This window comes from Coregonus lavaretus, assembly GCF_964263955.1.
Source record: "Coregonus lavaretus genome assembly, contig: HAP1_SCAFFOLD_2906, whole genome shotgun sequence".
Taxonomy (NCBI): domain Eukaryota; kingdom Metazoa; phylum Chordata; class Actinopteri; order Salmoniformes; family Salmonidae; genus Coregonus; species Coregonus lavaretus.
Genome location: NW_028158824.1, coordinates 1 through 16,635, shown reverse-complemented (window position 1 = coordinate 16,635; position 16,635 = coordinate 1). Strand labels below are relative to the sequence as shown.

Genomic DNA, 16,635 nt, shown 5'->3' with positions numbered 1-16,635 from the left:
TTTTTTATCAGCCTCATTCTTTACAGTGGTTGAAGAGATCATCAATTTGGCAAACCATCATCATCACCATCATACTTTTCCTTATCATCCCTATAGAAATGATGCCTTCCCTTAGAGGCCAAGCTACACTGCTGTCCCAGAGCCAGAGCCAGAGCCAGCGAAGGAAGGGAGGCATGCAGGGGGTGACGTCAGGGGCCGGTTGGTCTGCTTTATGTGCAGAAGGCAGCACTTCCAAAGGTTGGCCTGAGAGTATTAGTGATGCGTAAATATTTAAATTGTCCAGGTCTGCTTATTGTTCGCAGCTGGGGGGCTAATGGAGGTATGTAGGTGTCGTGTACAGTCTGTAAAGCACACTAAAGCTGCTCTAGGGATAAGCCCCCTGTACAGACAGACTGGTCGCTGTCGCCAGGCAGGGCAGGCAGGACTGTAAGGAGTTCAAACTAAGGTTTCTCTCTCTGGTTTACATTACTTATATTACTTTTCTTCTCAGGTCTGTTCTGTTCTCTTTCTGACTTGGCTGTACTGTAACTCAACTAGATTAATTTGTTATGATGTGGTCACTTTCATTTGTCTCACCTAAAGGTCAAATATGTAGACTTGTTGACTTCGTAGTGATCTTTTGTTGCTATTCCTGAGACCAGCACATTTGTAAGGAGGATTGCCCACCTCTGTGCAGTAAAGCCAACCAGACAATGCCTCTACAACCTATAACTTTACCGTGGAGATGTGTAAGAGCTCTTTATAATGCAGATAAAACTTCACTGAAGCAAACAAAGATTTTATTTCCAGTTGATTTATAGTTTTAAACAAAAGGAGAAATCCACCAAGCCTTGTTTACACACACACAGTACATCTAGACATCAAAGGTTGTGATTGATGGAGGATTAATGATTGGTACCGTAGTATGTCACGCTTTGTTTAAAAACGCCTGAGATGAATGAAGTTGGACTGAAAGACTATTTCTATAAATAGTCTACTGTATTAGACCTATAGCTAACAGAACAAAGGAAACATTCTTCAGCAGACAGGCAAACTATGCAGCTCTCTGCACCCTCTCTCAAATCTTTCATATATCAAACATACAGAACTGTGCTTTTTTTTTTTTCAAACCAAAGATCCCACATTTCTTTCATCCACAATGAACATTAGGAACACATTGTGTATTTCCACACGTGTGATAGTTTTCAATGAAAACGGCGTACAGCGTTACATTCTTCCTTTAACTCCTCCCGAGTGGCGCAGTGGTCTAAGGCACAGCATCGCAGTGCTAGCTGTGCCACTAGAGATCCTGGTTCGAATCCAGGCTCTGTTGTAGCCGGCTGCGACCGGGAGACCCATGGGGCGGCGCACAATTGGCCCAGCGTCGTCTAGGGTAGGGGAGGGAATGGCCGGCAGGGGATGTGGGTTCGTTTCCCACGGGGGGGTATGAAAAAAAATTAAGTAATGTATGCACTAACTGTAAGTCGCTCTGGATAAGAGCTTCTGCTAAATGACAAAAAAAAAAAAAAAAAAAACTCCATTAGAGTAACACAGAATATAGTATGCCAATTATCGTACAGTATATTGTTGTACCACCCTGTACTTTCCAAATGGCACCCTATTCCTTACATAGTGCACTACCTTTGACCAGAAAAATTGTGTACATTGAATAGGGTGCCATTTTGGGATGTAGCATCAGTGAATCTCGGGGATGTCCACTTATGGGAGGTGGGGATCAAGCTTCTGATCTGATCTCAGATTAACCCTTAATACTCCAATAATTGACCAATCAGATCAGCTCTGAAAAATATCTGACGTGAAAAGAGACTGATGTGATTGGTCAAAAGACCAATTAGTGGGAAAAATATCAGAATTGGGCTGCTTGTGTAGACACAGCATTAGTGGTTCTCAATGACTGTCCTTTCCAAAATATCAGTGACCAAAACAAAATAAGAAAAATAAACACCTTACTTTCCATTTCTACAGCTTATATCAAACTGATAACTCTAAGCTTACCTTATTTTACTATATAGTCTTTAATTGTTCTACTCATGCTGGAAATCATACTTAAATTCATGAAGCAACATAAAGGCCTGTTAGAGCTGTGACTGACCTAGGGCCTGTGACTGACCTAGGGCCTTGGTGAACTGTGTCCTAAGTGTGCAGTAAAACTGTCACATTCAATAAACTCACATCAGCAGCCATGCCATTCCATTCTATGGTGTTTCCTTATGACACTGTAGCTTGGGAGACGATAGTGCTTAATACATACTCTCAGACAGTGAAACACACGAGGCTACTATAGGTAGAAGCAGATATTACATCTTTATATACATATAGTATATGCTCACACACGGCATATGCCAGGGATGCCCAACCCACTTCCTGGAGATCTACCGTCCTGTGGGTTCAGTCCAACCCTAATTTAACACACCGGATTCTACTAATTAGCTGCTCAACAAGTCCTTAACTAGCTGATTCAGATACGCTAAATTAGGGTTGGACTGAAAACCTACAGGACAGTAGATCTCCAGGAAGAGGGTTGGGCAGCCCTGGCATATGTGTTGACATTATGGATGGGCAGAATTATGTGTGTGGAAGAGTAAGACTTGGTATTCCAGTCCATAGCTTTTAAAGATACAGGATCTATCCTCCACACACTCTGCTCTTCAGAAGATAGCCCAAGGGGCTTTTGATCATTAAATATTTACCTTTAGAGACCTCATAGCTTGTAATTAGCCGATCCCAATAGCAGACATTCTTCAATTCAACACAGCTTGTCAAAATAGTGGTAGTTAAAAAATCGAAAGTGAACACTTCTATTGAAGTAGCCTAAACATGAGCTTTTTCCATGACTGTTTGAGATTATTTTATGATTGGTTTTATATGAGGCTGCTACTGATATCTGTTTAACATAGCCACGTTGGTTTGTTAAGACTGTGTCTCATCAACCATGACAGCTTAAACAATAGAGTAGCCTACATGTATATCATAAACAATGGAATACTAGATCATTCATGGTTATAGCTGATATAAACAGAATGGTGTCAGAAGGAAAGCAATCTAAGCGTGTCTTAGTATAGCCTACCAGTTCCACTGGTCTTTGGTTGGTCGAAGGTACTGCATCAAAGATTGCGGAATATAAAGATAACGCAAAAAGGCCTTTTACCATTGAAAAGAATAGGCACAGTTCCAATCTACTTTAGGGGTGGCTCTCCCATAGGCAACAATGCGATTGCAGCTGGGTCTGGTCTACTTAGTTTATTTGCCAGGCACCAAGTAGAAAAAAGTAACCTATGAAATGTCTTGCTTTCTCTATCGTCTCTGACTGCATCTTCTCAGTGACAAGAGGTACCACCTGTTGGTCACAACTAGTAACTGCATTTGAATGGTGCCTCAAATGTACACTAATAATAACCATGAAAAAAAAGGTTGTCAGAAATTTTCCAAATTTGGCACTGATTACAAAGCTGAGAAACTTGGGGTAGTATTGGTCAACATTGTGAAAATGTATACAACGGGTTAAAAAGCTGTAATCAAAAACTATTAAGAATCCGTCCTCATAATCTTTCATTAACACAGTCTGGAGCCATGACCTGGTGGGAGTCCAATAGCCTTGTCCTTACTGTATGTGCTGTAGCCAACTATACTATTGTTCAATCTACTATGGCAGGGTTTCCCAAACTCGGGCGGGCCCCAGTACCAACTTTGGGAAACCCTGTACTATGGTACTAGGCTAGGTCTACGTCCCAAATGGCACCCCATCCCCTACACTATATATAGGGAATATGGTGCCATTTGGGATGTAGCAGAGTTCCATGTTCATGTGTTTTGGACCTTCCAATTCTAATTATATGGTTCCATGGCTATGTTCTTTTATGGTTTATCTAATTCTATGGTTCCATTTCCTGTGTTCATCTGTTGAGGACTTTCCTGAGATGTTGCAGCTGTGCCTGGTTGATGCTGCTGCCTCCACAGACGATCATCACCAGCAGCCCTGCTAGGGGAATGGGCAGCCGGCCCCCACCCTGCAGTGTCTGGATGACCCCACAGTATACAGCCGCAAACGCAGCCCCGCAGGCCAGCTCCACCAGCACACGCTCCTCATCTGGACACACACACAGGCACACACACAAGCAAGCATACATGCAAACAGAAAATATTTAGTCGTAGTTGTAACCCGTAGCTACGTTTCTTTTAGAATAAAACTATACCTCAATGCAGAGTAATGTATAGGGATGTATTAAACATTCCTACTGATTCTAGAATGCTCCATCTGAGAACAGTGACGGCTGGTACAACACTCACCCAGGAAGGTCTCCACTGCTTGCAGGGCGTGCTGGTCAATGACCAGCTCTGATATGATGTTCATGTTGCCCCCCTTACTGTACTCAAAGGCCTGCCTGCACACAGCCTTTGAACCCAGACATTTGGCCTCACTGACAATACAACCATCACAGATCATTAGAATGGAATGGATTTGAGTACAACATAATGATAAATGAAAATCTCCATTTAATCTCTGTTCTCTTCTCACCTGGTGATGTCAGGGAGGGTGACTATCTTGCCAGCCTTCACTGCTGCGTTAAAACAGTCTGCTCCCTCAGTCTCCATGCAGATGATGGGCACACTGCCCCAGCCCACCTCTTTCATGCCCTTCACCACCCCACAGAGCAGCCCTCCCTCCCCACACAGATAAAACTACAGCCCCAGGCTTGGATGGAAGAGAGGCCTTGATCTCTCTCACAATACTGGCATGGCCTTGCCTTGGGGGGGAATCAAATCAAAATGGATTTAAATATTATTTTACAAACAAAATGTGTCATCATACACAAAATAGGAAGGGGGAAAAGGAGCAAAAAATAGGTTAAGGGGGGGGGGAAACAGTCAAATCAAAATAAATGAAGAATGGTGTTAATTTCAACAACAGGTCTGGAACAAAGGTGCCCCTTACTACAGGCTCAGTTAAGGACTGGTCTGACTGAAGTACCTTCTCACCAGAGCAGAGGATGGTCAAAGGGTGGGACGTAGGTCAGGCCATCAGTCTGGGTCAGACGCAGGGCCTCATCATTAGCATCATCCCACACCTGAACAGGCAGAATGAGACAAAAATGGCAACACACACATGGGGGAACAGACATAGTCTACAAGTAAATCAGTCTTCAATTATAAGGCTGACAAAAAGTATTGAGTGGAGAGACGGTCACTAATTGGCGGGCTTACCTTGCCCACTACTCTGGCCGTGGCTCCCTGGTCCTTCAGTTTCTCCCTGATCAGTTCAGATGTGGATGAAGACACAATGACAGTTGCTGGAATGTTTAGTTTGCATGCCACATAGGCCGTGGCCATCCCAGCATTGCCACTTGAACACAATATAAAGATATCGTCATAATGAGGAATGTTGGGATGATTTGGGAATATTATTAATGGTCTATATACAGTTGAAGTCGGAAGTCTACATACACCTTAGCCAAATATATTTAAACTAAGTTTTTCACAATTCCTGACATTTAATCCTAGTAAACATTCCCTGTCTTAGGTCAGTTAGGATCGCCACTTTATTTTAAGAATGTGAAATGTCAGAATAATAGTAGAGATAATTATTTATTTCAGCTTTTATTTCTTTCATCACATTCCCAGTGGGTCAGACGTTTACATACACTCAATTAGTATTTGTTAGCATTGCCTTTAAATTGTTTAACTTGAGTCAAACGTTTCGGGTAGCCTTCCACAAGCTTCCCACAATAAGTTGGGTGAATTTTGGCCCATTCCTGAGTCAGGTTTGTAGGCCTCCTTGCTCGCACACGCTTTTTCAGTTCTGCCCACACATTTTCTATAGGATTGAGGTCAGGGATTTGTGATGGCTACTCCAATACCTTGACTTTGTTGTCCTTAAGCCATTTTGCCACAACTTTGGAAGTATGCTTGGGGTCATTGTCCATTTGGAAGACCTATTTGCGACCAAGCTTTAACTTCCTGACTGATGTCTTGAGATGTTGCTTCAATATATCCACATAATTTTCCTTCCTCATGATGCCATCTATTTTGTGAAGTTCACCAGTCCCTCCTGCGGCAAGGCACCGCCACAGCATGATGCTGCCACCCCCGTGCTTCACGGTTGGGATGGTGTTCTTCGGCTTGCAAGTTGCCCCCTTTTGCCTCCAAACACAACGATGGTCATTATGGCCAAACAGTTCTATTTTTGTTTCATCAGACCAGAGGACATTTCTCCAAAAAGTACGATCTTTGTCCCCATGTGCAGTTGCAAACCGTAGTCTGGCTTTTTTATGGTGGTTTTGGAGCAGTGGCTTCTTCCTTGCTGAGCAGCCTTTCAGGTTATGTCGATATAGGACTTGTTTTACTGTGGAAATAGATACTTTTGTACTTGTTTCCTCCAGCATCTTCACAAGGTCCTTTGCTGTTGTTCTGGGATTGATTTGCACTTTTCGCACCAAAGTACATTAATCTCTAGGAGACAGAACACGTCTCCTTCCTGAGCAGTATGACGGCTGTGTGGTCCCATGGTGTTTATACTTGCATACTATTGTTTATACAGATGAACGTGGTACCTTCAGGCGTTTGGAAATTGCTCCCAAGGATGAACCAGACTTGTGGAGGTCTACAACTTTTTTTCTGAGGTCTTGGCTGATTTCTTTTGATTTTCCCATGATGTCAAGCAAAGAGGCACTGAGTTTGATGGTAGGCCTTGAAATACATCCACAGGTACACCTCCAATTGACTCAAATCATGTCAATTAGCCTATCAGAAGCTTCTAAAGCCATGACATCATTTTTGGGAATTTTCCAAGCTGTTTAAAGGCACAGTCAACTTAGTGTATGTAAACTTCTGACCCACTGGAATTGTGATACAGTGAATTATAAGAGAAATAATCTGTCTGTAAACAATTGTTGGAAAAATTACTTGTGTCATGCACAAAGTAGATGTCCTAACCGACTTGCCAAAACTATAGTTTGTTAACAAGAAATTTGTGGAGTGGTTGAAAAACAAGTTTTAATGACTCCAACCTAAGTGTATGTAAACTTCCGACACCCTGGTCCCGGAGTGCCGCAGGCACGTCATGTTTTTGATTGAACCAACCTGGAAAACCAGGTGTGTTGAATTTAGGCAATCACTGAACTGATCAATTCGCTCAGTTGGTCAGGTGTGGTGCCTAGTTGGAACAAAATCCTGCAGTACCTGCGGCACTCCAGGAACAGGGTTGCCTACCCCTGATATACAGTATACCATCATTCTTTTACTACCTGAGGAGCAAACAACTCCTTTGGACTCTGGTCCTGCAACCTAGAAATGAACAAAATAATAATGTAATTGATCAGATGATAGTATTCTTTGGACAAATTCAAACTAGGAGCGTGTAATTTATAGCCTAAAATATGGAAAGGTCTCTCCCTATCCTCTGTATCATCATGAACTCAAGGCAGCATTGAATCACATCTTGTCTGGACAACACTAGGAGGTACTGTCGGACAAGGGTTTAAACCGCAGTAAACAAATCAGTTCTAATGGTGTCCATTTCCAATATTCCATGATGTGTGTAATTTAAAGGTTTATGTGAAGTTGTTTGTCTGTTTCAAGTGGATTCATATAGACCCATCACTTGTGTGAAACACTAATCGTTGAAATGTTACTAAAGTAATATTCTAACTGTGTATTCAATTAGACCTATAGATGTGAAATTATTTATGGTCATTTATCTTCAACCGTTTTGAACATGCTTACCTTTTGACACGTGTCCAATACCGCAGATTCTGAATGAACCAGAGAGTTGGGAACTTTCCATTTATTTATGTGAAAGGCTTCTGGATTTGCCATGATGGCTCAAGTCCCTTGATAGACGATTAGTCAACAACTATGAAACTATGCGCAAATTCAGGGTTTTATTTTCACACCTATGTGCCCAGTCCACAGAAAATACAGTAGGTAAGAAGTAGGCTACTGTAGTACAATTCAGTTTGTAATGGTGCAACTTTGTGCCAAGATAACCTACTGCGGCTCTCAGTACGATTGCTCCTTGACCTTCACAGAAAACTGCACCTGTCAGGCAGATACTGGTCAATGTTTAGCCCAGAGGTGGGATAGATCATGAATTAATTATTAACTCTTGTTTGGTGGACTGTATGAAGACTGTAGCCAATGTCAGCATTGTGCATATCATTGTGAAATGTAAGTTATAACATTCTACACTGAACAAAAATATAACTGCAACATGCAACAATTTCAAAGATTTTACTGAGTTACAGTTCCTGTAAGGAAATCAGTCAATTGAAATACATTAATTAGGCCCTAATCTATGGCTTTCAAATGACTGGGAAAACAGATATGCATGTTTGTCACAGATATCGAGAAAAAAAAAGAAGAAAAAAAAAGAGTAGAGGTGTGGATCAGAAAACCAGTCAGTATCTGGTGTGACCACCATTTGCCTCATGCAGCGCGACACATCTCCTTCGCGTATAGTTGATCAGGCTGTTGATTGTGGCCTGTGGAATGTTGTCTCACTCCTCTTCAATGGCTGCACAAAGTTGCTGGATATTGGCGGGAACTGGAACACGCTGTTGTACACGTCGATCCAGAGCATCCCAAACATGCTCAATGGGTAACATGTCTGGTGAGTATGCAGGCCATGGAAGAACTGGGACATTTTCAGGTTCCAGGAATTGTGTACAGATCCTTGCGACATGGGGCCGTGCATTCATGCTGAAACATGAGGTGATGGTGGTGGCTGAATGGCACGACAATGGGCCTCAGGATCTCGTCACGGTATCTCTGTGCATTCAAATTTCCCTCAATAAAATGCAATTGTGTTCGTTGTCCGTAGCTTATGCCTGCCCAAACCATAACCCCACCGCCACCATGGGGCACTCTGTTCACAACGTTGACATCAGCAAACCGCTCGCCCACACATCTGCCATCTGCCCAGTACAGTTCAAACCGGGATTCATCTGTGAAGAGCACACTTTTCCAGCGTGCCAGTGGGCATCGAAGGTGAGCATTTGCCCACTGAAGTCGGTTAGGACGCTGAACTGCAGTCAGACCAAGGAGACCAAGACCCTGGTGAGGATGACGAGCACGCAGATGTAAACACATTTCTGCATAACATTTTAGAGAAATAAGCTTTTTGTGCATATAGAACATTTCTTTTATTTCAGCTTATGTAACATGGGACCAACACTTTACATGTTACATTTATATTTTTGTTCAATATATGTAAAAAAAAATAATTAATAATATTATTGTGTACATTTACATTTCATGATACATACTGTTTGGTGTTTGTTTTGTCACATAAACTATCCGATAGAACTGATGGTAATACACAAGCTATAGATCAAGCCAGCGTCGGTCAACAGGTAGGCTATACCAAAGACAGTACAGTATGGCTCAGTGGAGGCTGCTGAGGGGAGGACGTCTCACAATAATGGCTGGAACGGAGCAAATGGAATGGCATCAAACACATGGAAACCATGTGTTTGCTGTTTTTGATACCATTCCACTATTCCGCTCCAGCGATTACCACAAGTCCAACCTCCCCAATTAAGGTGCCACCAACCTCCTGTGGTATGCCTATACTCAGTGATCTAAATGTGTATCACTTCGCCTTATAGGTATTAAATAGACAACAACCAACCTAAAACAAAAATAGGGAACAAACGTCTGCCAAAATGTAACTCAATATTAATACGAACTCCAAAGAGAGATCCAACTATAGGCCTTTTTAGGTGATAAAGCATTTATATATTGTAGGCTTATGAGTGTTTGATGAGCTTAGTTTAAATTCACACCCATTGTTAGCTTCATAGTTATTGCATCTGTAGAACAGAACGCAGCCCCTCTCACGTTCCCATCCCAGCACTACATCTTCCACTCATTCCTTCAGAACACATTTTGGTTTGCAAAAATAACACCAACATTGTATGACTGTTTTAAACATTCCACAAATATTTTAGTAGCTTTAACCAGCCTTCAAAGTCTTTGAATAACACCTTCTTTCACTTTCCTTCCTTTTCTCATCTTGTAAAAACATTATCTTATCTGTTCCCTTCTTTCCTCTGTTGAAACCCTGAAGATTTGACCTCCAGGGTTTGAACTCTGATCTCCTAACAGCACTTACTGCAAAACCCACATTTACTAAGTCATGACTGCCCATGTCCTCTGCTCCCTTCTCTGAGATCATCACATTCAAGTCCTTACTCTGACTGACACACAGGAGACAAACACTGAGTGAGAGGGGGAAGAGGGAAGCTCTGCTCAGAGTATTCTCTGAATGAGTAGGTGGTGGCAGGGCGGTTGGAGTCGTTCATTGCTTCATGGTCCAGTGAGCTTCATTGCTTCATGATCCAATGACGGGGGGGTGCAAAACCTTAAAAAATGCAGACAGAGAGATCTCTGGGCCGTGGATACTGCCTCTACTTCCTCTTTGTTAAGTGACCACCAATACCGAGCCTGTCTGTCTGTCTCTGTCCGGATATGGCCCCCTCTGTCCATGCCCTGGCCCTTGTCCTTTGTTCTGGGGTGGCACAGACTGGCACAGAGAGAGGGCCCAGTCACAGCGCAACAACGTGCACTGCCTTCTCAGCAACGTGCACTGTCTTCTCTATGCCAGAGAACGTTGTCTAGGCTTGATCCTTGGATACAACTGTAAGAAGAAGAAGAAAACGTTATTATTAATTGTATTTTCCGATCATGGAAATTCATCTTCTACAGGCAGGTACAACTTAGGATTTATTACCAAATATTTTGAGATGCCGCTTCTGTCATTTGGGATCCTAACCAATTCAACTAACATTTAACATCTAATTTCAAACAAGATTGAGGAAATCTATATACCTAGATACAACATATTAACCACAGAATTAAACAGAATTACAGGATCTCTATGATATTAACGTCCTGGTGATTCAGACCATAGTAGTATCCATCATGGTGGCTGTCCTTACCCCTAGCAGGTTGCGTGGCACGTAGCCCTCCTTGTCATGTAGCCTGGCCCACCACCACTCTGTCTCAGCATCGTCCCTGCGACTCAGAGTGGTGATGGCGTCTCCCTCGTGGAAGGACAGCTCGTCTGAGCTCTGGGCCTCGTAGTCCCACAGAGCATACACAGACCCTTTATTCATCACACCCAGCTTCTCCTGCAGCTCTGGAGGACGGACAGAGAGAAAGAGGGTCAGTTCACATGGAAGGAAACACTATTGAACCTTCCTTATACAAATAATGTCCCTATCCAGAAATAACCCCTCGTCCGTACCTCCTTGCCCCTAGTGTAGGTCTGAAAGGATTGGACGGGTACCAAGGTTGATGCTTTGCCTTGCCTTCATATAAATTAGATGGAGCTTTCGACATATTGCTAATACCTATCCAATTCTACATATCCTAGCCCGAGTGCCTAGAGTGTAGGCTGTAGGGTTAAGGGTTGTTTTGGGGACAGGACCCATAGCTCTCTTTTGAGCCCCACAGATCTACAAAAGTGCGTAAGGATATAGGGGCTAGGGGTTGTTCGTAGACAGGAGCCGCATGTCTCTCTATATAACACAACTCACCGAAGAGGAACTGGGAACACTGTGTGTATCCGTCCTCCATCTCCTCACACTTATCAGCCGCTGTCTCCACGTCACTGATGGTGGTGGCAAAGATGGCCGCCCCCGACTCCACCAGCAGCTTACAGAGATGCCCACTGTTACAGGAAGCCGCACAGTGTAGTGGGGTCCTGGACACATGACAGACACATTGTGAAGTCTTGACCATTTTAAATGCAGCTAAGGTTTAACAGAAAGAGAAGAGAGAAAGTGAAAGAAAAAGGTCAATGAGAAATGGTCACAGTGTTTGTCCTCACCATCCGTCGCTGTCAGCAGCATTGACGTTGACCCCAAAGTCGAGCAGGAACTTGACGATGTGGTGACGTCCAGCACATACAGCATTGTGCAGGGGGGTGATGCCCTCGTCATTGGCTGTGCTGGGGTTCTCAACCTGCATGGGGGAAAGGATAAATCAAGCACATTTATTTCATGAATCAAATAAATGTATTGATAAAGCAATTTTTATATCAACAGTCACAAAAGCCATTAACATTTTTAAAGAGCAGACGATTTAGAAGTCAGTTTGAAATCCCTCACAGGCTGACAGACTGGCATGTAAAAGGAGAAGACTCAACACAATGAATTTCTCTTCTGGGACAATAAAGTTTGAATTCAATTGAAGAGCCTATGATTACCTCATAGATGATCCTCTGCACCAAGTCAAACTCTCCCTCCAGAGAGGCGTCCAGTAGCAGGGCCAGGGGGTTGAACTTGACCCGCAGCCCGTGGCCTGTCCGCTCTGACTCAGGCTTCTTCAGGTTAGTCCTCTAGAGAAAGTAGAGTTACTCTCTGGCTAATACACAGGTGGCTGGTGGCACCTTAATTGTTTTTTTTGCTGACCCTGTGACCTGACCAGGAGAAACTCTTGACCCTATGAATTATGACATACAGAAAGGAAGCATGCTGTTACATTATGGAGCTGTGGCTCCGCAGGCTGACCTTAGGCAGTGCAGAGGGTGTGACAGTCCGGGGAGAGGTGTCTTTCTGTTGGGGAGCCGAGGCCTCTGGGATGGGGCTGGGCCTGGGAGTGGAGGTGGTGCTTGTAGGACCAGGTTGGTTGTTGTTGTTGTTGTCTTCCAGGCTAGGCTGGGGGCTGGGTAGGCGGGGAGCGGTCTCACTGGGTGGGGGTGTCCTCTGCCGATGGTTCTCATTTGAGTCAAAGGAAGGGGACATGAAAGGGGACCGGCGATGGTCTGAGTTGGGACCGTCTGCCGCAGTGACGACCAGGGACGCGGTCTCCATCAGGTTCCCGTTAGAAGTGTTGATGTTGTCTACGTCAGGACATCCCAGGACACCACCCATAAAGACGGGCTGGTAGAAGGGGGTGCTGTTGCTGCCCTCCATGCCCCCGGCCAGGGTGTTGAAGCGCTGGTACAGGAGCTTCTGGATGTTGGGTCCGGTGGGGCCCTCTGGCTCTGTGATGGAGCTGCGTTTCTTCAGCGGGCGCGGTGCGTTGGTCAGCCGCCGGCGCAGGACCTCCAGGTCAGAGTCGCTCTGGTAGCGCAGTGGGGAGTGGGCCACGGGGGTCAGCTTGGTGGGGCTCAGGGGCCGCGGGATGTTTTCCACACTGGGAGGGAGTAGGAGTCTACCCTCTGTGGTGTCCCCTTCCCTGTCCACCATGTCCTCTCCACTCCCTCCTCTTGGGGACAGGGCCCCGTGCTGGAAGGGCACAGGGGAGGGAGAGGTGCTGGAGGGAAGCACTGGTTTCCCATACACTTCAAACAAAAGGAGATGGATATTAATATTGAGCCATACAGATTGAGACCCAACAGGAAAGTCAAGCATTATCTGAATCAGGCCAGGGTTCAAATGCTATTTGTTTTCTTCAAATACTTTGAGAGTTTGATTGAGCCTCCCTGGAGTGCTTTGCACTCTTGGAACTATTACATTGGTCCCACTGTGCCAGGCATGCTCAATCAAGTGCAGCTTAATTATTGGAAGGCAATCAAATACTATTAGAACCCAGGTCTGACTGACTCTTAAAAAAATATTATGTTCATCGATTGAAGGGTTTACCTGCTTTGACAGCAGACCTGCCTCCTGCTGGGTAGCTCTTGGCTGCAGGCTGCTGCAGGTACATGTGGTAGATGGAGGAGGAGTTCATGGTGGCAGGGCCCTTCCTGGGGGACTGAGGCCTGGAGGAGGACCGGTCTGGGACGTAGGGCCTCACAGCCACGGCCAGCGGGGGGTCAGGCCTCTTCCTCTCCCCCTGGCCTGACTGGGGTGTGGGGCTGGGGGGGAAAGAGATACGCTGCTGGATCTGCTGGGAGGAGAAACCAGGAGGGGCTGAGCCCTGCCAGGCTAAGGAGGCATGGGTAGACCTGGGCAGGGAGCTGGTAGAGCAGATTATAGATGGGTGGCCAGTAGGTGCAGGGTAGGTCCCGTAGATGGGTGGTGGTTTGGACACGGATCCACCTGGTAGCTTACTGGAGTCAAGGCTCTGTGGAGGGAAACACAGTGAACCAGTTAGATAAACATCCATTATAGGACAGTAGGAAGGAGAGAGTCCAAGGAGTGTGTGAAAGAGCCAAAAGTGAAACGGCTGCATCTCAATAGTTTTAAGTGGCTTCCTCTACTTGTGTCCTCTCCTTTGTCTGCATGTATAAAAAAAATACAGGGTCTGTGAAAGCAATATGGTGGAGAATCCCTACCAGGAATTGCTTTTAATGGTTAGTTATTTAATATAATTGCAGATGAAAGAGAGGAGACGATGATAGGAAGCCACTACAGACTATTGAGATGTACCCAATGACTGTAGTAGTGGGAGGTGGAGCAGGGATCTCACCTGGTCTGGGCTGGTGTTCCTCCAATCTGAAGGTTGGATCGAGGAGACACTTTTTCTCAGGGTGGGCCACTCTGCTTCATTGGCTACAGGAGGGGTAGAGGGAGAGGTAGAGGTAGAGGTAGAGGTAGAGGTAGAGGTAGAGGTAGAGGTAGAGGTAGAGGTAGAGAGAGAGAGAGAGAGAGAGAGAGAGAGAGAGAGAGAGAGAGAGAGATAGAGAGAGAGAGATAGAGAGAGATAGAGAGAGAGAGAGAGGTAAAAAAGAGAGAGAGAGAGAGGGGTAAACGAAAGACAGCAGGTAGATAGTCTGTGTTCCGGGATAACGGTTGAGAAAGATGGGCTGTGATATTCTAGTTGTCTCGTGAAGTGATCAATAGAATGTTGACGCAACTGAAAGTACAGTTACACACACAACACACTGTCTGTCTGAAGAACTAGTACCTGTAGCTAATACGTTTCAATTTCTAGATCACGTTGCTCTCTTTGCCTTGTGTTCTCATACCTACAGACTGGCACAGCACAGGAACAGGTTGCCCTCCATACCTACAGACTGGCACAGTACAGGAACAGGTTGCCCTCCATACCTACAGACTGGCACAGTACAGGAACAGGTTGCCCTCCATACCTACAGACTGACACAGTACAGGAACAGGTTGCCCTCCATACCTACAGACTGGCACAGTACAGGAACAGGTTGCCCTCCATACCTACAGACTGGCACAGTACAGGAACAGGTTGCCCTCCATACCTACAGACTGGCACAGTACAGGAACAGGTTGCCCTCCATACCTACAGACTGGCACAGTACAGGAACAGGTTGCCCTCCATACCTACAGACTGACACAGTACAGGAACAGGTTGCCCTCCATACCTACAGACTGGCACAGTACAGGAACAGGTTGCCCTCCATACCAACAGACTGACCTGAGGGACACAGGGTCAGTTCTAATACAATGTGTATGTGCTGGGTGTATTTTGGTCCCTGATTCTGATCAGGTTAAAGAGATTAGAGTGTCTATCCCTCCAAGAGGATCTCTCTCTCTCTAAGACATAGTCTGTCTGGAGGTAAACTATTCCCTGCATCCTGTCTGTCTTTCTGTCTGCCAGACTACCTATTAAACCTATTGCAGTGTCTGTACCAACTGAGCTTTGGCTACTCTCCCTTTCAAACATTACAACTGCCCAGCCCTATTAAAAGGGGATCACTAGAAGGGCTACACCTGAAATGGCATCATACTCCCTATATAGGGCACTACTTTTGACCAGGGCCTGCATAGGGCTCTGGTCAAAAGTAGTGCACTATATATGGAACAGGGTGTCATTTGGGGCGCAACCCAAGTCATCAAAGACAACCCATCATTTCACTCTCTACTGCATGTGAGTTCTGTTTGTGAGACCTGTTTGGCTTGTTATATTCAAAGAGGTGGAGAACAATGCCGCAGTAACCCCTTCTCTAACGTCATACGTCCATTTTTGTCCATTCAAATAAACCATGTTACCTAACCATTTCCCCTTATGCAATAGAGGCCATTCATACCGACAGTGGTATTTTGGGCAAATAAATATTCACACAGTGACAATGAATTCCAATATAAATAAATACATGTTCTAGGCCAGAAAGAAATGGAACCTCACATAGGTCTACTGAAGATGAACACAATAGTTGACATAATGATTTCAACTTGTACATATTTTATATAAGGAGGGAAGGCAAGGGTGTGGCATTAGTTTTAGGTAAATGTTATCCTATGTTATGTTGTTGCAGTAGGGCACTGTTACTGAGGCCCCACTCAATGTAGTTATCTTTTACTAAGTCTTATTGTTGTTGTATTGTCGAGAAGGAACCTGCAAGTAAGCATTTCATTGGATGGTGTATACCATATGTTTCGTGTACATACAGAAAAAAACTTGAAACTTGAAATGTGTATATTATTATAATATAGGGCCCTGTTACTGAGGCCTTGTTACTGAGACCCCACTCAATCTGTATATTTCATTCTGTATAAAAGAATGGAAGGCTGTGAAACTGGTTTTAGGTAGAAGTTATAACTATGTTATACATGCATGTACAGAACTATCTAAATTTATGTTGTTGATATTAAGCCGTGTTACTGAAGCCCCTCTCCTTCTGCTGCCCTAGCCCCTGGCTGCAGACTCACTGTCGGGGCACTGCGGGCCCCTGAGGGGGACCGGGGCCCCTCTCTCAGCTCCACGGGTCCACTATGATGTCTAAATCTGAGACCTTCCATTGGCCGGAGGGCTTCCTCAAACCGCACCCTTCAT

The 16,635-nt window shown here is 44.7% G+C and overlaps 1 protein-coding gene and 1 pseudogene across 2 annotated transcripts; both read right to left on the bottom strand.

The window, feature by feature from the left end:
- Positions 1 to 762: 762 nt before the first annotated feature.
- LOC311123548 (L-serine dehydratase/L-threonine deaminase-like) lies at positions 763 to 10,298 on the bottom strand (annotated as a pseudogene). Its single transcript has 6 exons — positions 10,189 to 10,298; positions 5,203 to 5,410; positions 4,978 to 5,066; positions 4,517 to 4,745; positions 4,288 to 4,418; positions 763 to 4,087 (listed from the first exon to the last, which is right to left on the bottom strand). The product of its transcript is annotated as an L-serine dehydratase/L-threonine deaminase-like (transcript).
- Positions 7,864 to 16,601, bottom strand: LOC311123551 (apoptosis-stimulating of p53 protein 1-like; the record flags this gene model as incomplete). Its single annotated transcript, XM_084197797.1, has 10 exons — positions 7,864 to 10,633; positions 10,935 to 11,134; positions 11,535 to 11,701; positions 11,828 to 11,961; positions 12,206 to 12,337; positions 12,510 to 13,285; positions 13,587 to 14,010; positions 14,356 to 14,438; positions 14,855 to 14,936; positions 16,512 to 16,601. 10 exons carry the CDS (start codon positions 16,599 to 16,601, stop codon positions 10,592 to 10,594), a joined length of 2,130 nt encoding a protein of 709 aa, XP_084053923.1. The 3' UTR covers positions 7,864 to 10,591.
- Between the last annotated feature and the right edge of the window lie 34 nt (positions 16,602 to 16,635).